At 41.2% G+C, this 24902-nt stretch overlaps 1 protein-coding gene across 1 annotated transcript; it reads right to left on the bottom strand.

Annotated features, from left to right (window-relative positions):
* Positions 1–2198: 2198 nt before the first annotated feature.
* On the bottom strand, positions 2199–22259 carry dnali1 (dynein, axonemal, light intermediate chain 1). Its single transcript, XM_060847494.1, has 6 exons — positions 22151–22259; positions 18551–18684; positions 12405–12574; positions 11435–11613; positions 8160–8324; positions 2199–2275 (listed from the first exon to the last, which is right to left on the bottom strand). Exons 1-6 carry the CDS (start codon positions 22229–22231, stop codon positions 2240–2242), a joined length of 765 nt encoding a protein of 254 aa, XP_060703477.1. The 5' UTR covers positions 22232–22259; the 3' UTR covers positions 2199–2239.
* Between the last annotated feature and the right edge of the window lie 2643 nt (positions 22260–24902).

Below are 24902 nucleotides of genomic sequence, written 5' to 3'. Positions count from 1 at the left end.
TAATAGTAACGTCCTCAGAAGTTTTACTGAACAGAGACCTTAGAGTGCAGATTCATAGCTCTTTGAAAGTAGAATTGTGGGTAGATAGGATAATGAAGAAGGCATTTGCTATGCTTTTATTTGTCAGAGTATTGAGAATTGGATTTGGGAGGTCATGCTGCAGCTGTACAGGACATTGGTTAGGCCACTTCTGAAATATTGCGTGCAATTCTGGTCTCCTTCCTATTGCAATGATGTTGCGAATCATGAAAGGGTTGAGAAAAGATTTACAAGGATGTTACCAGGGTTGGAGGATTTGAGCTATCGGGAGAAGCTGAACAGGTTGGGGCTGTTTTCCCTGGAGCGTCAAAAGCTAAGGGTCACCTTATAGAGGTTTATAAAATTATGAGGGGCATGGATAGGATAAATAGACAAAGTCTTTCCCTCAGGGGGTGGAGTCCAGAACTGGAAGCCATAGTTTAGGGTGAGAGGGGAAAGAGATAAAAGGGACCTAAGGGGCAACTTTTTCATGCAGAGGGTAGTGCATGTTTGGAATCAGCTGCCAGAGGAAGTGGTGGAGGCTGGTACAATTACAACATTTAAAAGGGATCTGGATGAGTATATGAATAGGAAGGGTTTAGAGGGATATGGGCCTGGTGCTGGCAAATGGAACTAGATTAAGTTGAGATATCTGGTCGGCATGGACAAGTTGGACCGAAGGGTCTGCTTTTGTGTTGTACATCTCTATGACTCTAATTTATGCATAAATTCACAAGCTGCCAATCGAATGGCATAAACATATATTTTTTAATAATTTTGAAAAGTTGCTGTACACTATTTGCTCTGAACTAAGGTGACTTAAACTTTGCATTTAAAAGAATAGTATTGTTTTAAATCTTAAGATTTACAGCACAATTACTACCACAATGTTAATTCAGAATTTGACACAGTAATAAAAATACATAAATCCAACATTTATTAAGTGAATGTATTTAAAGGAAAGAAAGTATGGAATCGTACCTCAATGTCAAAAGAACTAATAGTGGATGGATAATCATTTATTTTTATATCCTTCAAAGTAGTTGTAATTTGATCAGTACTTAAGGTTTGTGCTTCTTTCAGTTTTTCTTGGTTAACTTTTTTTATACACTGCTATTGTATGGTCACTTATAAAAGCTGCATGGAATCTGCAAATTCACAGATCATATCTGATACCTTCATGTTGAAGGGAGAAATGCCACTTCAAGCAGTACTTTCCAGGAACAAATACGTTAACTGCTACTTTGAAGAAGAGTTCGTTTTTTACAAAAAAAAATTGTCCTTTTTGATGCCATTTTAGAATTTGTTTTAAAAAAGGTATCAACTGATTATACCGAGGTTTCCCTCTCCCTGTTGAGTTGAAAGATTTATTGAGACCTACGATTGGACGGGACCAAAATAGTCTAATTATCCTAATTTTAAAAGAGAAATACTTTTTAAATGGAAGAGTTTTCATTGAAACTAGCTCTGGAATTATTACTGGAACACTTCTTTGCGGCACTGGAATAGGTGCAAACTGAGTGTTTATTGCCCTACCATGGTGTATATAGTGTAAACATACAACATTGTCAGGCCAGAAAATACATCATTCCATGGACCTCTTTGCAGAGAGGATTAACAGGGATTATATAACAGTGTCATTTGCTAAATAAATTATACATTGTACTTGCACTGTATTTATTCATCCATAGAATCTTTGCTCCATTTCTATTACTAGTCTGTTGTGGTTCTGTTCGCCGAGCTGGGATTTTGTGTTGCAGACGTTTCGTCCCCTGTCTAGGTGACATGCTCAGTGCTTGGGAGCCTCCTGTGAAGCGCTTCTGTGATGTTTCCTCTGGCATTTATAGTGATTTGTATCTGCCGCTTCCGGTTGTCAGTTCTGGAATTGACAACCGGAAGCGGCAGATACAAATCACTATAAACGCCAGAGGAAACATCACAGAAGCACTTCACAGGAGGCTCCCAAGCACTGAGGATGTCACCTAGACAGGGGACGAAATGTTTGCAACACAAATTCCCAGCTCGGCGAACAGAACCATAACAATGAGTACCCGAGCTACAAATCTTCTCACAAACTATTACTAGTCTTTACAGCATTGAGATTATATTCAATAGACAGAAACCTTTGCCTATATAATAACTTGTAAACAGTTTAAATTACAGTAATAGTATGAGAGCATAGTATACTTAAAAGTCAATATTGGAGAGCAAGTGCATAGTTTCATTTCCTTGGCGATATGATGCCTTCTAGTTGTGCCTAGGTTAAGAAAAGAAATTCATTTTGTGAGTAATATTCCTTTTAAAAGTGACAAAATCCACTATAACTGGACGATAATTATTTAAGTAACAAGCATAAACTAAGTGCATAAGTAACAAGGCATACAATAAACTATAATTTTTATCTATACATCTGCACAAACATACACAAGTGTGTACGTGTCCAAATTAGATTCAGATTATTACAAACTGTGAAACCATTTAAATTGAACAGTTGCTTTTTTTAAAAAATGAAGCATAGCTGGCAAGATCAACCCTTTATAACATTCCAAAATGTCCTGGAGAAGGTGTTAGTGAGCAGCCTCTTGAATCACTGCAAGTTTGGAGGTCTATGTACATTCACTTTGCTTTTAGGAAGGGAGTTCTTGGTTTTGACCCAGTGACCGAGAAGGAACAGTGATGTAGTTATTAGTTATAATTGTGTGTGACTTGGAGGGGCACTTGCAGATAGCGGTGTCACCCTTTGTCTCCTACTCTTATTCTTTGAGATGAACATGCTTCGAAGGTGCTGTCAAAGCAATCTTGATGCGCTACTTTGACTTAGATGATGTCAAACTTCCTGTATGTTGTTGGAGTTGCTTTCACCCTGGCAAGTGGAGAGTATTCTAACACATTCTGACTTGTGCCTTGTAGATAATTCACATTGGAGGTTGCAAGACAATGGGAGAGAGTGAACATCAATGCTCTGAAACTATTTCTTGCATCAAAGTTAACCACCACTTCAGGGAGTCAGGACAGTAATGACTTGCTGGAGAATTTCCAGCATCTGACCTGCTTTTGAAGCCATGGTATCAGTGATGTGGGTTCAGTTAAGTTTCTAGTCAATGGTCAATGCTCAGGATGTTTAATAGTTGTGGATTCAGCAGCAGTAATTTAATTAAAAGTTAAGGAGATGTGGTTAGATACTCTTGTTGGAGATGGTCCTGGTGTGACACTAATAATGCAAATGTTATTTGTTACTTATCAGTCCAAGTCAGAATGTTGTGTCAAGAGGAAGCACAGTAGGTTAGGCAGCATCTGAGGAGCAGGAGAATCGATGTTTCAGGCATAAGCTCGTCATCAGAAATGTCCGGTTATTGCTGCATGCACTCACAGTCTGCTTCAGTACTTAAAGAGTCGCAAATAGTGTTGAAGTAAGCATAAGCAAGCATATCCACTTCTGACATTATGATAAGAGGGGTGGTCATTGATGAAGGCCCTGAAGATTGAGCCTAAGACACTACTCTAAGAATCTCCTGCAATAATATTTTGGGGATGAGATACCTTCCAAAATCACAACAGTCTTTGTTTTGCTAGGATGAGTGAAGACTTTTATTTCTGATTGCCATTGACTCCAGTTTTACTACGGTCACCTGATGTCACATTCAATGTCAAGGGAATCACTCTTAACTCCATTCTCGTGTTCAGCTTTATTATCTATATTTTTAATGATATCTGGACCCAAGTGGCCCTGGTGGAATCCAACTAAGCACTGGTGAGCAATTATTGCTGCTAAGTTGTTCGATTATTCAGCAATTCTTGCTAAGAATTGCTAGATAACACTGCTGTTGAACATCACATTTTCTGATGCTTCAGTCTAAATAAATTAAGTGGCACTGATGAAGAGTCACTGGACTCAAAAGATCAGCTCTGCTTACATCCCATAGATGCTGCTGAGTTTTGTCAATAATTTCTGGTTTTGTTTCAAATCTTCAGCATCTACAGTTATTTGCTTTATGTGAGTGGTAATTGATTGGATTGCTTTTGTCTTGCTTTGAGGACAGGATGTATCTACATTGCCAGATGTTGTAATTGCACTGGAACAGCTTAGCTGGAGGCATGTTTTGGATCACAAGTCCTCAGTAATCTAGCAGTACATCTTAGTTCTAGCCCTATTGAGACGAATGTTATTGTTGCATTTGCCTTCCCAACTGCCAACTGAACCTCCATTTTAACCTTAAGAAAATCCTGAACTAAGACTCTGAAGTCCCGTTGTGCTTCAGATTTCCAAAGTCTTTCCCCATTTAGATAACAGTCTATGCCTCTATTCTTCCTACCAAAGTGTACAGCCTTGCACAGCTATATTGTTTTCTGTCTGTCACTTCTTTGCCCACTCTCCTAGCCTGTTCAAGTCCTTCTGCAACCTCCTTACCTCAATGGCACCTGTCCCTATCTTAACGTAAACTGTAAACTTAGCAACAATACCCTCAGTACCTTTGTCCACATTGTCAGTATGTGAGTAGTTGTGGTCCTACCCCCTGCGGAACTCCAGAAGACATCAGCAGCCATCCTGAAAAATACCTCTTTATCCTCATTTTCTGCCAGTCAGCCAATCCTCTATCTGCACTAGTACCTTACCCTAACACCAAGGGCTCTTATCTTATTTAACAGCCTCCTGTGCCACACCTTGTCAAAGGCCTTCTGGAAATTTAAATAGCTCATATGCACTGGCTCTCCTTTGTCTAACTTGTTTGTTACCTCCCCAATGAATTCTAACAAATTTGTCAGGCATGACATCCCCTTGATGTAGCCATGCTAACTCGGCTCTATTTTGCCATGCACTTCCCAGTACTCCACAATCGCATCCTTTATCATAGGCTCTAAAATCTTACCAACAACCAAGATCAGGCTAACCAGCCTATAGTTAGTTCCCTGACTTCTGCTTTCCTGCCTTCTTGAACAAGGGTGTTAAATTAGTCATTTTCCAGTCCTCTGTGAACCTCCTTGACTCCAGTGATTCCTGAAAGATTACCACCAATGCTTCCACAATCTGCTCAGCTATCTCCTTCAGAATCCTGGGTGTAGTCCATTCAGTCCAGTCATTTATCTTTCAGTTTCCCCAGCACCTTCTCCTTAGCATGGCCAATAGACTCACCTCTCCCAATGACTCTCAAACTTCTGGTATGCTACCAATGTCATCTACCATGACGACTGATGCAAAGTACCTATTCAGTTCCACCACCTTTTTTTTTGTTCCCAATTACTAACTCTCCAGCTCCATTTTCCAGTGGTCTAGTGTCCATTCTTGCCTTTCTCTTAGCTTTTATATATCTAAAAAAAAACTTTTGCAATCTTCTCTATTATTCCAAGGCCATATTTCATCTTCTTCCTCCCTTGTTTTGTCAGTTGTACTCTATAGGTTTTTAAAGGCTTCCCATTAATTTTCACATTGAATACGTTTTCTTTTGTTTTTATGCTATCCCAAACTTCCCTTGTCAGCCGTGATTGTCTTGTCCTCCCTTTAGTCTATTTCTCTTTCCTTGGGATGAATTTCTGCTGTGCCTCCCAAATTACCTCTCAGAAACCCCTGTATTGTTGCTCCACCATATTCCCTGCTAGGATCCCCTTCCAATCAACTCTGGTCAGCTCCTCCGCAACATCTTTATGGGCGGCACGGTGGCACAGTGGTTAGCACTGCTGCCTCACAGCGCCTGAAGACCCGGGTTCAATTCCCGACTCAGGCGACTGACTGTGTGGAGTTTGCACGTTCTCCCCGTGTCTGCATGGGTTTCCTCCGGGTGCTCCGGTTTCCTCCCACAGTCCAAAGATGTGCAGGTTAGGTGAATTGGCCATGCTAAATTGCCCGTAGTGTTAGGTAAGGGGTAATGTAGGGGTATGGGTGGGTTTCGCTTCGGCGGGTCGGTGTGGACTTGTTGGGCCGAAGGGCCTGTTTCCACACTGTAAGTCTAATCTAATCTAATCTAAAATCTTTGCAGTTACCTTTACTCAGTTGTAATACCGTCCCATCTGACTCAAGCTTCACGCCCTCAAACTATCGGGTGAATTCTACTTATTGCAGTCACTGCCCCAGATGGGTTCCTTCATTTTAAACTACCGAAGCAAGTCTCCCTCATTGCACATCTCTAAATCCAGAATTGCCTGTTCGTGGTGAGCTCCACCACAAGCTGCTCCAGAAAATCATCATGTACACATCCCATGAATTCCTTTTCTTAGAATCTACAACTCACCTCATTTTCCCAGTCCACTTGCATATTGAAATTTCCCATGACAATTGTAGTTATGTCCTTCTTACATGCCTTTTCTATTTCCTGATGTATTTTCTGCGCTGTATCCTGACTACTGCTAGGAAGCCTGTACATAACTCCCATTAGGGCCTTTTTATCCTTTGCGGTTCTTCAACTCCACCAAACACAGATTCTACACCTTCTGATCCTATATTGGTCTTGCTATCAATTTAATTTCATTTCTCACTAACAAGGCAACCCACTACTTTGCCTATCTGCCTGTCCTTTTGACAGGTTGCATGTCCCTGGATATTTAGTTCTGAATCATGGTCTCCTTGCAATCACGGCTCTGTAATGCCCAGACCATCGCACCGACAATTTCAATCTGTGCTACAAGCTCAGTTAGCATGTTTCATATACTTTATATATTTAAGTACAACACTCTCAGCCCTGCATTGACTTGGTCCTTCTCATAGTTGTCCCCTTGACTTTGGAAATCTGAACAACTTCTCCTGATTACCCACCACCCCCCAACCAAGTCGTTTAAAGTGACCACTTCATATACTCAAGTAATGATTGATCTCGTAAATTCATGACCTTGATCTTTGGGCTAAAAGAACATTATTTTTTCACTTATCGTGCCTTAGTCAACCCCCACCTTTTAGCCAAAAATTTTGATTACAAATGGAGTATGACAGTTCAAGAAGGCAGATTGAAGGTAACTATACTTGGGCAAAAAAATGCTGGACCAGCCAGCAATATCAACATCCCATGACAAAATAAAACAATTTATTTGTATTAACACCCAAGTGTTGCTTAGATCAAACCTGCCCTGGTACAAACCCACTTATTGACAGAATCATAGACAAGCATAACATTGAAATTGGCAGTCTAGCTATTCATGTCTGCACACATCAATGCATACCAGCAAGACTACCATTTCATTGTCATGTGCTGCATACTCCAAGCTGGCATTTCTGAGATTGCAAGATGATGGGACAGGGTGGACTTCAAAGTCAACTTGTACTTTTTGGCTAAAAATTTAGAATTAAGAAATTTACTTCTTATGTGGGTACACAAAATAGAAAACTGAGGCCAGTATATTTGAGTAAAATTAAAAGGCAATGAACTTGGAAACCAAATGTCACAGTGAAGAATATTCACACATATAAACAGATGGATGATATGAGATTATCAAGCAATGTTTGGTGTAGACCAAGTGAGGAACTTTGCAACGTTATTCCATTTGAGAACAATAACAACTTTGATTTCCTCATACAAGGGAGAAAGTGAGGACTGCAGATGCTGGGATACCAGAGTTGAAAAATGTGCTGAAAAAACACAGCAGGCCAGGCAGCATCCGAGGAGCAGGAGAATCGACGTTTCGGGCATAGGCCCTTCTTCAGGAATGAGGGGAGCGCATTCCTGAAGAAGGGCTTATGCCTGAAACGTCGATTCTCCTGCTCCTCGGATGCTGCCTGGTCTGCTGTGTTTTTCCAGCACCACATTTTTCAACTCTTTCCTCATACATATTCATTTTAGTTCATTACACAGTTGCTGAATCAGCTGTTAGTGAGCTTATAAAATGGCAGTGATCCCTACTTCCTCAGTCACTTGCTCACGATTTGTTTTTGAGTGCATTGAAGATTCAGAAAATATTGAACAAGGTGACCCCAAAACTGAGAAAATGCAAACCCTCATGTTTCATGTTAACATTTAACTAAACCGAGAAAATTTGTTTGTTTCATTGTACCTCAAAATGAGGATTTACCAAAGGGGCTAATTTTATATTATTACATTTAATAATCCTCACCAACAGATGATACCAAAGTTGCAAAGGATAAAGTAAAATATATTGATACTTTGTCTAATCAGTTTGAATTAGAAAATACCAACTATAGCTTAATTTGTTTTGTTTACCTTAAGCTGCTGGTTAGTCCGTTTGAGAAACTGTATTTCTTCTGCATGCTTCTTCTCCTCCACCTGACGTCTTTCATTCTCCCTTTTCTCTATGGCTTCACACTTCGCTTTCTGCTCATTCAGTTGTCTCTCCAGTTCTTTCTTTTCTGCTTCCAAATCAATGATCTAACCAGGGGAAATGTGCTCACAAATTTTAATATAACATGGAATGGAAAATGAAGTCAAATTCCATTTTGTTTTCTTTCATGAGAAAGAAAGGCTTGTGTTTATTGGTTATCCCTAATTATTATTGAGAAGATAGTGGTGTGACAGGCTGGATTGGACCTATATTACTGATGGTAAGCCGATGTCCAGGATTTTGACCGAGTGTTACTGAATTAGGAGGAGCCAAGATGGTAGCTGAATAGGGCTCCTGATCCAGAGCTTGTCTGCTTTAACTGCTTATACAGCTTCTTTTCTCACTTTATTTTTTTTTTCTCTATTTACCTGCTGGAGGGAGTCTAGTCATGGTGGCGGTGACAGCAGTGGCTGGGAGCACAGAGACTTTGACAGTCAGCTATGAGGCAGAACGCTGGTGGTCTATGCCATCACAGAAGCAACTGGGAGCCCTGAGCAAAACCACAGCAAGACTCTGGCAGCCTGTGGCGTGGCGGCTGGTGAACACAAGTGGCGGCTGGTGGTAAGACAGTAATATGGAGACGCAGGGATGGAGCTGAACTCGAGGAGAGATCAAGCCCAAGACAGGAAGAGACCGGGCCCGGGATAGGGAGAGACTGGGCCGGGGACAGGACGGGATCGGGCCCAGTCTGCAGAGAGACATTGAGTCTGGTGTGGGGTGAGATCGGGCCCTCTTTGGGAGAACTCAACGTAGAGCGACTGTAGGCCATGACTGAAGAAGGACTGTAATTTGTAATTTTTAACATTATTTCTTATTTACCACATTATATTGACAAGAGATGAAATGTTAACGTTTAAACTTATAGAGTCATACAAAAGTACAGCATGGAAACCCTTCGGTCCAACCCATCCATGCCAACCAGATATTCCAACCCAATCTAGTCCCACCTGCCAGCCCCTGGCCCATATCCCTCCAAAGCCTTCCTATTCATATACCCATCCAAAAGCTTCTTAAATGTTGCAATTGTACCAGCCTCCACCACTTCCTCTGGCAGCTCATTCCGTAGATGTACCACCCTCTGTGTGAAAAAGTTGCCCGTAGGTCTCTTTAATATCTTGCCCCTCTCACACTAAATCTCTAGTTCTGGACTCCCCCACCCCAGGGAAAAGACTTTGTCTATTTATCCTATCCATGCCCCTCATAATTTTGTAAACCTCTATAAGGTCACCCCTCACCTCCAACGCTCCAGGGAAAACAGCCCCAGCCTGTTCAGCCTCTCCCTGTAGCTCAGATCCTCCAACCCTGGCAACATCCTTGTAAATCTTTTCTGAACCCTTTCAAGTTTCACAACATCTTTCCGATAGGAAGGAGACCAGAATTGCATGCAATATTCCAACAGTGGCCTAACCAATGTCCTGTACAGCCGCAACATGACCTCCCAACTCCTGTACTCAATACTCTGACCAATAAAGGAAAGCATACCAAACGCCTTCTTCACTATCCTATCTACCTGTGACTCCACTTTCAAGGAGCTACAAACCTGCATTTTTTACCTAAGATTGTGTATTTAGTTACTTTGTCCCTAAGATGGCACTGTGAATGGCGACATTGTAAACTTGTAACTGCACTACTGTATCCCTGTCCTTGGGGACACATGACAATAACCCTAATTCTAATTCTGAAGAATGGCTACATATTTCCGGTATAGGATGGTGCCTGCTTTTGGAGATAAGCTTGCACACGGTGGTGTTCCTAAGCTCCTGCAGCCCTTGTAGTCCAGGTCATGGGTTTGGAAGGTGACATTAAAGAAACCTAGTGAGTTGTAGCAACATATCTTTGGTAAAAAAATAGAGTAAACGTTTGATGTGATGAACATTGTGATAATTAAGCAGACATTTCCTGTATTGTGTCAGCTTTTTGTATATTTTCAGAGCTGTACTCATACAGGCAAGTGGAAAGTGTTTCATCACATTCCTGACTTATGCTTTGTAGATGATAGCCAGGCTGTTAGGTCAGGAGGCTCATGCTGCAGAATTTCTAGCCTCTGACCTGCTCTTAGAGCCACAGTATTTTTGTGGCAGATCCAGTTAAGTTTCAGTGAACCCCAGGATGTTGCCAGTGGCAGATTCAGCAATGGTAATGTTATTGAAAGTTGGAGAGATCATTTAACTTTCTTTCTGAAGATGATCATTACCTAGCACAAATATTTCTTGTGAAATCAGTCTAATGCCTAATGTTGCCCAGGTCTTGCTTCTAAGCCCTATTCTGCATCATAATCTGAGGAGTAATGAATGCTGTGCCATCATCAGTGAAGAGCTACACTATTGATTTCAGACAGAAGGAAAGTCATTGATGATCCAGTTGAAAATGTTTAGACATAGACAGTAACCTGAGATACTTAAGTGTAAAATAAGTTGGCTCTAATAACCACAATCAGCTTTCTTTACAGTAGGTATGACAGCAGCCAGTGGAGACTTTCTCCCCTGATTCCACTGACTTTAATTTTGTGAGGTCTTCTTGGTGCCACAGTCTACCAAATGCAGCCTTGACCTCAAGGTCAGTTCCTGTCACATCTCCTCTGGAGTTCAGCTGTTTAGTCCATATGAGGGCAGAGGATATAATGGAATCTGAAGCCAAGTGTTCCTGGGAGAACTCAAACTAAACATCAGAAGACAGGTAATAAATTTCACATAACACCTCCTATCACTTTACTGCTGATTAAGAGTGGACTCATGGGCAGTAATTGGCCAGAATGGATTGTCCTGCTTTTGGTGGATAGATATACCTGAGCATTTTTTAACATTGTTGAATCGATGTCAGTTATGCTGGAACAGCTTGCCATTACAGCCAGGGTAGAGGATAGGGTCCACAGTCTTTCTGGCATCCAATGCAGTCATCCATTTTCTAACATATGGGAAGAATCACATTGACTGAAGACTGGAATCTGTGATGGTGGAATCCTCAGGAGGAGGTTTCTGCTCGCTGAAGGTGGTTGCAAGTGCTTCAAACTTGGGTCTTTTGCAATCAAATGATGGATTCCACCATCACTGAGGATTAGGGTGGTCATGGAGTTTCTGTGTCCTATTAGCTGTTTGAAAATTACCAATCTACTCACATGGGCATGAATGAAGATTTTTAAATCAATCCAAATGCTTACCTTCTTTTCCATGTCAGTTTTGCCCTCTTCTGCTTGTAAAGCTTTCCTCATCCCAAAAGCCACACTGCTTTCGTATAGTGTCTGATAGGCAGAAATGGTCATTCGGATCTCATCGCGAACTCGCAGCAACAGTAATCCTCGCTCAGCACAGTTTATGGTCACTTGCCTGATCAGTTCATCTATAGAATCCAATGAAAAATGCAAAACTCAGAAAATGTCCTGTGTCTTTCACAGCACACATGCCACAACAACAGAATGCTGTGTGACTTTTTTAAATGTAGTTTACAGTTTTTAAATCAAGTACATGAGTAAAGAACACAGCATATAATTTAAGTGCTTACTGAATGTGTGCCTTCTAATGCATTTAAGATCATTTGACTGTTCAGTTGAGTGCTTTTCCATTCAAGGAACATGCTTGAGTTTGGATGTGATGCTCCAAAGTTGAAGAGCTTGATTACTGTCAGACCCAAGCATGGCACACAGGAAGATTGCCAGTGAACACAGAAAGTACAGAAACAAATAAGTGTCTTTCCAAGTGAAATTGGAAGAAAGAAATGAGGGGGTTACTAACATTTGCTTTATTAAACCTCACTAAACAAAGCTGGCTTATCGATACTGGGTTTGTAAAGTCAACACTTAAGGGGTTTAGCATTAAAGTAGTTGAGTAATGAGCATAAATCAGCACAGGTGTGAACAAGCAGGAACCAAGTGTAACTTGCACTTAGTCAATAAAACATAAGATTCATCACAGAATTTTAAATGTGTAGATATTTTGCTTCTGCACCAATGCATTAAACCATATTGTAACTGTGTTAAATTTTGTTCTTTGAGATTCACAAAGGGATTCTGATTAGGGGTTTTGCAATAAAAGCCAGATCATTAAATTTCTCTGAAGATTTGTTATTAACGTTTGTGCTTCTAATAGATTATCCATATTGACAAATGAGAAACCAGTCCTGAAGAGACTTACCAAAGCATTGTGAGTACAGCTCCCTACGGACAGGGCAAATTCCAGTCTCCCGAGCTTGCCTCTGCTGCAGCTTGAGATCCAGTTGTTCCTGCAGATGGACAACATCAATCCGAGTGCAGGGAGTACTGGATACCTGCTGAATCCACAGCTGAGAATTCTCTGTCCATTCTCTGCAACAAAATGTAAGCCACTGAGAGCTACAAATGAACTGGAATTGTGAAATTATCTGTCTTTTTGGAAATTGCTCTCCGTCTGTTTTGTGTTTCTTTTTCTATCAATAGTATATACTTAAAGATTTTGTACTATTTAAGTCTTGTGTCAATCTTTTATTTGGAATATCGTCAAAGCCTGCCAGGATTGTACACAACGATGCCAAGCTGGTAGAGCACTGAACAGATGCACAAAAAAGCTTTCTTCCTACTTCCTAACAATTCTATTTCCCAATTCCATTGTAGAAGAGTACTCGTTCTGTCAGTCAGCCATCTTTGTGTTATGTTGCGTGAGCCTGCCAATCCAGTAACAGATGACTTTTGCTTCATAGTCACTGGGGACTGAGTTGAAACTCAAATTCAATGGATAACATTCATCTTACTGGATCAACATCAACTGTACAAAACCTGGGATTCAGACTAATCTTAGTTTGAAATTAAAAAAAGACCATACTAGAAACACTCAATCAGGCAGGCAGTATCTATGAAGAGAGAGTTAACAGGCAGGAGTTTGAGCTCCCAGAACTGTATAACTAAGGAAGTAGAGATAATCTGAAACTAAATAATGAGGGGCAAGGAATCAAATGTGGGAGGATGTGGCATATTACAGAGTGCAAAAAAGGACAACAGTATTCTGATAAATGGGGGTCAGGAAATACAGGAAGGGGCTAATAAAAACAAAACTAGGAAAAAATTAACAATCAAGGTTAGTTGTTAAAAAATAACAAAGAGACAAAATAAAAGCTCTGTACCTGAACATGTGGAACATTCATAACAAAGTAAATGTTTGATGACAACCGACACTGAAGTGAATAAGTATGATTGTACAGCATTATAGACACAAGGCTTAAGGATGACAAGGAATGGATCCTTAATACTGAGGGAACATGACACTGAAGAAAAACAGAATGCTAAGCAAAGGTGGAGGGGGTAGCACTATTAATCAGGAATGGCATTTGTGCAAATGTTAGAGATGAGATGACCTTGGTTTAGGAGATCTAAATGTTTAATTTTATTAGGTATAGACAGGCGATATTGACAGATGCAGAGCTGGGCTGAGAAATGGCAGATGGAGTTCAACCTGGATAAATGCGAAGTGATGCATTTTGGAAGGTCAAACTCGAATGCTGAATATAGGATTAAAGACAGGATTCTTGGCAGTGTGGAGGAACAGAGGGATCTGGGTGTACAAGTGCATAGATGCACTTGTTGCCACCCAAGTGGTTAGGGTTGTTAAGAAGGCAAATGGTGTTTTGGCTTTCATTAGCAGGGGTATTGAGTTTAAGAGCCAGGAGGTTTTGCTGCAGCTCTACAAGTCCCTGGTGAGACCACACTTGGAATATTGTGTCCAGTTCTGATCGCCCTACTATAGTAAAGATACAGAGGCTTTGGAGAGGATGCAAAGAAGGTTTACCAGGATGCTGCCTGGACTGGAGGGCTTGCCTTATGAAGAAAGGTTGAATAAGCTCGGACTTTTCTGTCTGGAGAGAAGGAGGAAGAGAGGAGACCTGATCAAGGTGTGCAAAAATAATGAGTGGAATAGATAGTGTCAATAGTCAGAGACTTTTCCCCAGGGCAGGATTGACTGGTACGAGGAGTCATAGTTTGAAGATATTTGGAGGAAGGTATAAAGGAGACGTCAGAGGTAGGTTCTTTACGCAGAGAGTTGTGAATGCATGGAATCCGTTGCCAGCTGTGGCGGTGGAAGCAGAGTCATTGGGGACATTTAAATGACTGCTAGACATGCACGTGAATGGCAGTGAGTTGAGCAGTGCATGGGTTAAGTTACTATATTTTATATTAGGATTAAACCTCAGAACAACATCATGGGCCAAAGAGCCTGTTCTGTACTGTACTTTTCTATGTTCTATGTCAGACCTGGGCATTTTACGGTTCCTGTCTGGCCCGCATGAGGTCAATCTTAAATTAGAACATAAATGAAAAAGTATTAACACCATACAAGCAATACAACTGTGTTGCTTTTGTTTTGAAAAGGATGCTTTTTTTTTATTTTATGGACATATATGCACGTGTATGTGCATGCGTGAACAGCTAAAAGCGATGCTTGCTGGCTAGCCCTCAAAATGTCAGCTCACACCAAGACAAGTTATGTCATATCCTTCAAAATCACCAGAAACAGTAAATCAGTTTTCTGATGGAGAGTTTATTAAGGAGTGCTTGTTGGACTCTGCAGAATTAATATGCCCGGAGAAAAAGGAGGCATTTGAGAATGTGCCCCTCTCCCGACGCACTGTAACGAAAAGGATTGGGGATATCGTGAGAAATCTGGAGCTTCAGCTGCAGGACAGAGCGGTCAACATTGACTTTTTTTCCTTGACTTTGGATGAGAGCTGCGACGTACATGACACAGCCTAGCTACTCATCTTCATACGTGGGATAACTACGGACTTTAAAATCATGGCGGAGCTGGCAGCCATGCAGTCTATGAAAGGAACCACAACTGGTAATGATTTGTTCACGGAGGTAAATGCATGTTTGGACACGCTGGGACTAAAATGGGACAAGCTGGCGGGTGTGACAACGGATGGTTGTCCAAATCCAATGGGAAAAAATGTTGGACTCTTAAAGAGAATGCAGGATAAAGTAAGAGAAATTGACTCTGAACAGAAATTGGTGTTTTTGCATTGTATTATACATCAGGAAGTGTTGTGTAAGACAGTGTTAAAAATTAACCATGTGGTTGATGTTATAACTAAAATAGTTAACTTCATTAGGGCAAGACCTTTGAATCACAGGCAGCTTGTTGCACTTTTGGAGGAAAATGATACTGAACATCGTGACATGGGCTACCACACAGCTGTCAGGTGGCTCAGCCTGGACAAAATGCTGAAAAGTGCATGGGACCTGAGAGAAGAGATTCAAGATTTCTGTGTGAAGAAAGGGAATGGTGTTCCACAGCTTTCAGATGCAGACTGGATTTCAGACCTTGGTTTTGCTGTTGATGTGACTGCACTTATGAATGAACTAAATGTGAAACTGCAGTGTAAGGGCCTCTTTGTGCATGAAATGTAAAACTTATTAGAAAGTTGCAGCTTCTCTCAAGCCAAATGGAGGACAACATTCTCACCCACTTGCCAACACTGAAGGAAGCCACATCTTCAGCTGATCACCTCCACAGGTACTCATCTATGTTAGAAGCACTGCATGGTGACTTTTCAAGGCAATTTCAAGACTTTAAAACGGTTGAGAATGAAATGCACGTGATTTTTCCCCCATTTACATGCAATATGGGGAATGCACCTTATGATGTTCAGCATGAACTCATTGACCTGCAGTCAGACACACTTCTGGCAGAGTACTTTAGGTCAGTCTCACTGCTTGATTTTTACTCTTCCCTCAAAGAGGAGAACTTTCCACCCATGAGGAGTATGCTCATAAGATTCTAGTCCTTTTTGGATCTACCTATATATGCGAACAGACATTCTCAGTGATGAAGTTCAACAAATCCAAATACAGATCCTCTATCACTGATGATCACCTCTCAGCTGTCCTTCGCATATCCACCTCAGACATTCAACCAGATCTCAGTGTACTTGTTCAAGCTCAAAACAAATTGGCTTTTTCTCACTAAACAAGTAAAATGAACTGAAAAACATCAAAAGCACTTATTGCTTTTTGTATAGAGTTGTTTGTTGTTTTTAATACTGAACAATAATGAAACAACTTTTCATGATTGGTTTGTGAGATTAACATGTTAAAAATAAAATGAAATACTGAAATTATTGTTTTTACTGTTTATTTCTTCTATATTTGACCTACTCCACAATTTCATATTTTTATTGTAACAGAATGTCCTTATTCTTTTGATTATAATTTCAGTGCAAAACTATATAATTTAGTACTTTTTACAATGGGAGAAAATTAATACTGAGCAAAATTGTGTTCAACTTATTGTTGGTTCGGCCCTCCAACACAACTCAGGTTTCTCATGTGGCTCCTTGGTGAATTAATTGCCCATCCTGGTTCTATAAATGAGGAACAGTGGGGTAAAGCCACTATTAGAGGGAGTGGTGTACAGGTAACTGTAACCATAATATGCAACAAAGTATTCAAGAAGAAATTTTGGGTGCTTATGATAAAGTGATGGTCATTACTATATATAACTTAATGTATAAATTGGAAAAATTTATCCATTTGATCAGCAGTTGGAGCCTGTATGAGGAATTCACAGAATGCTGACAAGATAGTTTCTTTGAGCAGCAGGTTTTGAACCAACTAGAGACCACATTGTATTGGAATTAATATTGTGTAATGTGTCAAGTTTAATTTGTGAAGGAAGCTAAATAGGAATGTAAAAATAAATTGAGAACAATGGGGCACTGTTTAAAAACTAGTGGTCCTCCTTCTAGGAGATGAAGGGGCTTTTCTTCCTCTCTCAGGGTTTTGCAACTTCAGAACTCTGCCTCAGAAAGCAGTGGAGATGAGGGTTATTGAATACTCCTAAGATAAGTTCTTGTTAAGCAAGGGAATCAAAGATTATTTGGGGAAAATGAGAACATAGAAGTCGGAATACCAAAGATCAACCATACTCTTATTGGCTGGAACAGCAGGCTCAATGGTTTATTTCTACTCCTGATTTGTATGTTCATTTTGGAGTTTGTATGTGTGTTCTTCATAATGATGTATTCAAATGAAGCTTTTGGAAATTTATGAACTTAGTGCATAGTGGTACACCAGTTACTTAAATCAAAATATTGAATGACTTTACATGAAATTGTCCAGTGAATAAAATCAAGGTAGAGTCACCATTTTCCCTGAGGATCATAGTGCTGCTCTTTCAGAGACAGATGGCTAGCGGTAGTTTAACCTGAGAGTTTGAGACATTTGTAACCTCAAACAATGCAGGAATTGAATTCATGGTGTTGGCGGGGCTCTGCACAGCAATACAGCTGTACAGCCAACTGAGATAACAGAACCTCTACAAGTGAAATAAATTATTATCACTGCAATGTTCCTTTTCTTTAAGTTTTTTTTTAAATTTACCCCCCATTCTTACTAATGTTGAATTGGAAAATGTTACAGCTCAGCAAAAACTGCACACCAGAGACAGTGGAGAGGTCCTGACAGAGGCTGCTGCACTGGTGTGGGGTATTCTAGTGTACAGAAGGAGCATAATGCTATGCATTTGGATGATGTCACTGCAGGAAATGTGTAGATGTAAGATGTAAGTGGGAGCCAAGGAGAATTCTGAGTTAACTGTGTGGAGGTGATTGAAGAAACCATTGTGGATTTCCTGGCCACTGCTGGATGAATATAATGGAATCAGGAAAGGAAAAACAGTGCCATCCAGCTGGAAAGCAGAAGACAGGTGGAAGATGATCGTATGGGCAAACATGTCGATTACTACAGAGAAGACAAAATAGATGAGGAAGCAAACCAAGATCATCAAATACACATTTACTTATTGTTCATCTTATTTTCTCTATGTAGAGAAAATACGTGCACAAACTGGTTGCCATATTTGCCTACATTAGACTTGAAAGACGATATTTTAATTTGAATTTTTGAGTTGCTTCTGATTATAGTAGCTGCAAATGTGTTGCTGGTCAAAGCACAGCAGGTTAGGCAGCATCTCAGGAATAGAGAATTCGACGTTTCGAGCATAAGCCCTTCATCAGGAATAATTCCTGATGAAGGGCTTATGCTCGAAACGTCGAATTCTCTATTCCTGAGATGCTGCCTAACCTGCTGTGCTTTGACCAGCAACACATTTGCAGCTGTGATCTCCAGCATCTGCAGACCTCATTTTTTACTCTGATTATAGTAGGTTGCAATGCTGGGAAATGTACATCCTGTTCACATCCATGTTGTCAAAGCCATTCAGCATCTTAGTTGTAAAATGAAGTGTTACTTTTTTGTGGACCGGAATCTTCAAATTTCCTAAGTGCCTCTTGAAAGACAAATCTGCTGGTTTACCTGGGTGGCAAAATTGCATTTAAAATCTCCTCTGTCTGCTTGGTGACATCTACTGCAACTGGTTTGGCTTTTGGAGGACTTGGAACCGGTGAAGTCGATGTAGGCTGCTGGGCACTCACTTTGAAAGGACGGGCCTGTAATGGATAAAACACAAATTAACCCTCTCCTGTTCAAAGTGGGCATTTCACTGTGAAACAGTTAACCAAGAAGCCCAGAATACAATGAATTATTTATTTACTTAGTGACATTTTACAGCACATTTCTATCACTTCCACCACTTTCTATCCCATATTTCAACTAACACAATAGTGTGAGTTAATAACTGTGGGCAACGCTGAAGTAGGGAAATAGATGGTGACATCTTGCAAAATGTCCAGATTACAGAGGAGGAAGTGCTAGATGTCTTGAAATGGATAAAGGTGGTTAAATCCACAGGACCTGATCAGGTGAACCCGAGAACTCTGTGGGAAGCTAACGAAGTGATTGCTGGGCCTCTTGCTGAGATATTTGTATCATTGATAGTCACAGGTGAGGTGCCGGAAGACTGGAGGTTGGCAAACATGGTGCCACTGTTTAAGAAGGGCGGTAAGGACAAGCCAGGGAATTATAGACCAGTGAGCCTGACCTCGGTGGTAGGCAAGTTGTTGGAGGGAATTCTGAGACACAGGATGTACATGTATTTGGAAAGGCAAGGACGGATTCGGGATAGTCAACATGGCTTTGTGCGTAGGAAATCATGTCTCAGAAACTTGATTGAGTTTTTTGAGGAAGTAACAAAGAGGATTGATGAGGGCAGAGCAGTAGATGTGATCTATATGGACTTCAGTAAGGCGTTTGACAAGGTTCCCCATGGGAGACTGATTAGCAAGGTTAGATCTCATGGAATACAGGGAGAACTAACCATTTGGATGCAGAACTGGCTCAAAGGTAGAAGACAGAGGGTGGTGGTGGAGGATTGTTTTTCAGACTGGAGGCCTGTGACCAGTGGAGTGCCACAAGGATCAGTGCTGGGTCCTCAACTTTTTGTCATTTACATAAATTATTTGGATGCGAGCATAAGAGGTACAGTTAGTACGTTTGCAGATGACACCAAAATTGGAGGTGTAGTGGACAGCGAAGAGGGTTACCTCAGATTACAACAGGATCTTAACGAGATGGGCCAATGGGCTAAGAAGTGGTAGATGGAGTTTAATTCAGAAAAATGTGAGGTGCTGCATTTTGGGAAAGCAATTCTTAGCAGGACCTATACACTTAATGGTAAGGTCCTAGGGAGTGTTGCTGAACAAAGAGACCTTGGAGTGCAGGTTCATTGCTCCTTGAAAATGGAGTCGCAGGTAGATAGGATAGTGAAGAAGGCTTTTGGTATGCTTTCCTTTATTGGTCAGAGTATTGAGTACACGAGTTGGGAGGTCATGTTGTGGCTGTACAGGACATTTGTTAGGCCACTGTTGGAATAGTGCGTGCAATTCTGGTCTCCTTCCTATCAGAAAAATGTTGTGATACTTGAAAGGGTTCAGAAAAGATTTACAAGGATGTTGCCAGGGTTGGAGGATTTGAGCTATGGGGAGAGACTGAACAGGCTGGGGCTGTTTTCCCTGGAGCGTCGGAAGATGAGGGGTGACCATGTAGAGGTTTACAAAATTACGAGGGACATTGATAGGGTAAATGGGCAAAGTCTTTTCCGTGGGGTTGGGGAGTCCAGAACTAGAGGGCATAGGTTAAGGGTGAGAGGGGAAAGATATAAAAGAGACCTAAGGGGCAATTATTTCATGCAGAGGGTGGTACGTATATCGAATGAGCTGTCAGAGGATGTGGTGGAAGCTGGTACAGTTGCAACATTTAAGAGGCATTTGGATGGGTATATGAATAGGAAGGGTTTGGAGGGACCTGGGCCGGGTGCTGGCAGGTGGAACTAGATTGGGTTAGGATATCTGGTTGGCATGGATGGGTTGGACCGAAGGGTCTGTTTCCATGCTGTACATCTCTATGACTCTATTAAACTAACAAAAACAATCTGTACAATAAAAAAAAATCCAGGCAATGAAAATTTGTGTGCTATGATAATTTAGCTTAGTTATTGATTCTCTTGCCTGTGAGTTGAAGTGTGTGGATTCAAATCCCTTCCCAAGAAATGAGCACATGATTGCAATTTGTATTCAGGCTGAAGTTTTAGAGGAGCTAGGCCTGAAAGTCCTTTACAACTTGCATGTGCAAACTCAGTTTGAACTTGCAAATTTCACTGTTGTATGGCCTCTGGCAGAAATTCACACAAGATGCCATCATACCCGCAACGCCAAATATCGGCTGACTATCGACTGGATTTGGGCTGATCAAAATGTATTCATAAAGGTTTAAGAAAAATGGTTTCTGGGACTTCCTTGTACCTCCCCCCAAAAAACAAAAGTTGGTTCAAACAATACTGTTTATTAGAGTCCCCATTTCTACTGCAATAAGTCTCAGTAAAGACTTTTTCAGATTTTTAAGCCATTTTAGCGTAATTTGAGAGACTAGAGCAGTTGGATTGTTGACTTCTGGCTGCAGCTGCAATCATTGACTCTTTGATTGTAGAGGCTCAGAAAAGATCGGCTGAGGGTATCACAGCAACAGCAACATCAGATAAGTCAGCAAAGACAGGTGAAAGAAGTTGGCAAAGGAATCATGGACAAAGGGGTAGCTATGACCGTAGTTGTTTTCTGGAAATGGGATGTTGTACCTCAACATATCAGTGGGTTCGTTTATAAGAAGACTGTGCTGCAGCAGCAGGTAGTCTTGATTGATGGTACCTGTGCAGTAAGAATATTGCCAAACTACACACCACTGCTTGTGGATCTGAAGTAATGGTGGCTTTCATTTTCTATACCACAGCCTTGTTGCACATTGCAGTCAACATCAGTCAATGTACTGTCCATCAAGGATAATGCAATAAATCAACATCTAAACAGAATGTATTTGGTTTGACCACTCGCAAGCAGCAGATGGTTCTAAGTCATCTACTTGTTGATGTCAGACCAACAGTTGGTCAGTACTGTGACAATTATGGAACAAAATGGTGCAGAGGTAATATTGGCTATCTTCACCAATCCAATATCTAATTTCATACTTTTACAGAAAACCTTAATGAGGAATATGAGAGAGGCAATAATGGAATGATATTCTATACAGGCACATGAACATTACCCATTCATACTGAATACAATGGTAAAGGTAAGAAATAATGAAGGTAGTTGCACAGACGAAATGTGAAAGAAGTCAAAGATTAGAGAAGTTTAAAAGGTATAGCTCTATAATCACAGGCATACAGGTCATTACTTGGTGGGTTTAGCTAGGAAAGTCTCAGTGCCCTGGGAGAACAGAAATAGGACCTAAAAGTTCAAATACAGAGAAGTCTGGTCAGAGGTGACAGCACTTCAGAATCTTCGATGAAAATGATATTAGGAATGAGATAGTAGTTTGAGAAGATGAAGAGATTGAAGATTTATAACAGTTTTAAGCAACAACAGCCAAGTTGATGAGCATTTGGTGGGAAGTAAAGGAGGAAAGCTGTATTGAAGCAAAGCAATGAAGGTGGATTTCAAGTTAAAACTGCAGAGTCCTCCTCACCTTTGCAGATTTTTTCTCTACATTTCTGCTGACAAGTAGTGGATGGTCATATTTCAAAAGTGAGTCTATTGGAGGAATCATCTTCTGCAGCTCTCCTGGTTTATCTTAATCTCCCTACCTATCCCAGTTCAACTTGGTCTCTCTCCCTATCCCAGTCTCTTTCTCCCTGTAGCTCCCAGATTACTCCCGTCTCTCTATCACGTATCCTTCTCTTTATCCCAGTTTATTCCAGTCTCTATCCCACACTCTCTACCGCTCTCTGCTACTCTCTCTCTCTCTTCTATCTCTCTATTCCTCTCTCTACCTTTCTCTCCTTCCTGGATTACTCCAATCTATCACAGTATCCTTCTCTTTATCCCAGTCTCTTTATCCCACACTATCTCTCTACCACCCCTTTCTAACTCTCTCTCTGTCCTTCTCTTCCTTCAATCTATTTCCTTTTCTCTATATCCTCTTTTTCTCTCTCTATCCAATATACCTTTCTCTATCTCAATCCTTCTCAAGCTCTCTATCCCTCTCTCCCTTTTATCTCTCTATGTCTGTCTCCACCCACTCTCTATCTCTCCTCTCTATTTCTATCGTCCCCTCTATTCCTCTCTCTCTCTATCCCCTCTCTATATTCCTTTCTCAACCCCTCTCCCTTCTACCTCTCTATCCCTCAGTCCCTATCCCACTCTTCTCTCTCTATCCCACTCTCTCCTCTCTATTTCAACTGCCCCCTGTATTCCTCTCTCTCTATCCCCCCTTCTATATTACTTTCTCTACCCCTGTCCTTTCTATCTCTCTATCCCTCAGTCTCTATCCCACTCTCTCTCCTCCTCTCTCTATCCCACTCTCTCCTCCTCTCTCTATCCCACTCTCTCTCCTTCTCTCTCTATCCCACTCTCTCTCTATCCCACTCTCTCTCCTTCTCTCTATCCCACTCTCTCTCCTTCTCTCTCTATCCCACTCTCTCTCCTTCTCTCTCTATCCCACTCTCCTCTCTCTATCCCACTCTCTCTCTCCTTCTCTCTATCCCCCTCTCTGCATTCCTTTCTCAACCCCTCTCCCTTCTACCTCTCTATCCCTCAGTTCCTACCCCACTCCCCTTCTCTCTCTATCCCACTCTCTCCTCTATATTTCAATCGCTCCCTCTATTCCTCTCTCTCTATCCCCCCTTCTATATTACTTTCTCTGTCCTTTCTATCCCTCAGTCTCTACTTCTCTCTCTCTATATCTCTCCTTCTCTCTATCCCGCTGTCTGTACTCCTTTCTCCATCCCTCTCTCTATCCCACTTTTATTTCTATGCTCTTTCCCAGGCGCTGACTCCAAAGCGCGTGCTGTTTCTATGGGAACAAAACTTGGAAACGGCGCAGCTTAACGTCCAGGTGTCTCAGCATAAAGTGTCCGGGGGGACGGGAACAAATTGCGAACCGGAACGGACAGTAATGGGAGCCGGACCCGAAAGGGAGAAACGGGAGCTGTGCCAGTTGTCCAGGACAGTGATGGGCCCTGGCCACTTCTCCCACTGTCAGCACCAACAAAAACACATTAGTTTATTCTTGTAGAAATTTACTTCATGTAAATTTGGATCCTGTATAACTGCATTTAGAAGGTAATCTTTTTTTTGTGCCCAACACTTAACTGATCGCAAATATTTAAAAACTGAAAATCTCGACGTTATTAAAGTATAACGTCATTATAACACGTTCGTGTTTCTTCGGCTGAAATGAGTTTTAAAATGTTCAGAAGTCATGAAAAGCGCCACTTAAAATGCAATTCCTTTTGCAATTTTACTGTTAGATATTTTTACTAATACACAAACCCCATGTTTTTTCTGTAACTGCACATGCTTTATTTTCTGACGACAATCCAATTCATTTTTGAATGCTTTGATTGAATCTGCCTCTGCCACAATCTCGGGTAGTGCATTTCAGATCTTAGCTATTTGCTATGTATAGCATTTTTTCCTCATGTCTCTTTTGCCACTCGCTTTAAACCTTGACAGCAATCCTTTCATGAGCAGGAACAATTTCTCTTCAAACCTGTCAAGGTTTTGAATACCTCAATCAGATGTCCTGTCGGCCTTCTCATCTCCAAAGAGAACTGTCTCATCTTCATCTGTCTTTGCCACTGAAATTCCTTATCATTGGAGGCCCTGTCATGAATTTTTCCTGCATTCCTTCCAATGCCTTCACATACAGTCATAGAGATGTATAGTATGGAAACAGACCCTTTAGTCCAAATAGTCCCTATCTGACCAGATATCCCAACCTAATTGAGTCCCATCTGCGAGCACCTCACCCATATCCCTCTAAACCGCTCCTATTCTTATACCCTTCCAGATGCCTTTTAAGTGTTGCAATTGCACTAGCCTCCACCACTTCCTCCTAGAATCATAGAGATATACAAGCAAGGAAACAGACCCTTCGGTCCAACCCATCCATGCCAACCAGATATCTCAACCCAATCTAGTCCCACCTGCCAGCACCTGGCCCAAATCCCTCCAAACGCTTCCTATTAATATACCCATCCAAATGCCTTTTAGATGTTGCAATTGTACTTGCCTCCACCACTTCCTCTGGCAGCCCATTCCATACATGTGCCACCCTCTGTGTGAAAACGTTGCCCCTTAGGTCTCTTTTATAAATCTTTCCCCTCTCACCCTAAACCTATGCCCTCTAGTTCTGAACTTCCCCACCCCAGGGAAAAGACTTTGTCTATTTATCCTATCCATGCCCCTCATAATTTTGTAAACCTCTATAAGGTCAC

Source organism: Hemiscyllium ocellatum, chromosome 30 (genome assembly GCF_020745735.1).
Source record: "Hemiscyllium ocellatum isolate sHemOce1 chromosome 30, sHemOce1.pat.X.cur, whole genome shotgun sequence".
Classification (NCBI taxonomy): domain Eukaryota; kingdom Metazoa; phylum Chordata; class Chondrichthyes; order Orectolobiformes; family Hemiscylliidae; genus Hemiscyllium; species Hemiscyllium ocellatum.
Note: the sequence above shows the minus strand (reverse complement) of the source record. Positions and strands in the feature narration are given on the sequence as shown.

Excerpts from the sequence above, each read along its gene's own strand:
- dnali1 (XM_060847494.1), bottom strand. The coding sequence starts at position 22,231 with ATGATTCCTCCAATAGACTCACTTTTGAAATATGACCATCCACTACTT. Across the intron at positions 12,575-18,550 it reads AATGCAATTTTGCCACCCAG|AGAATGGACAGAGAATTCTC; the intron begins GTAAACCAGCAG and ends ATTTTGTTGCAG. Across the intron at positions 2,276-8,159 it reads GGACTAACCAGCAGCTTAAG|GCACAACTAGAAGGCATCAT; the intron begins GTAAACAAAACA and ends TTCTTAACCTAG.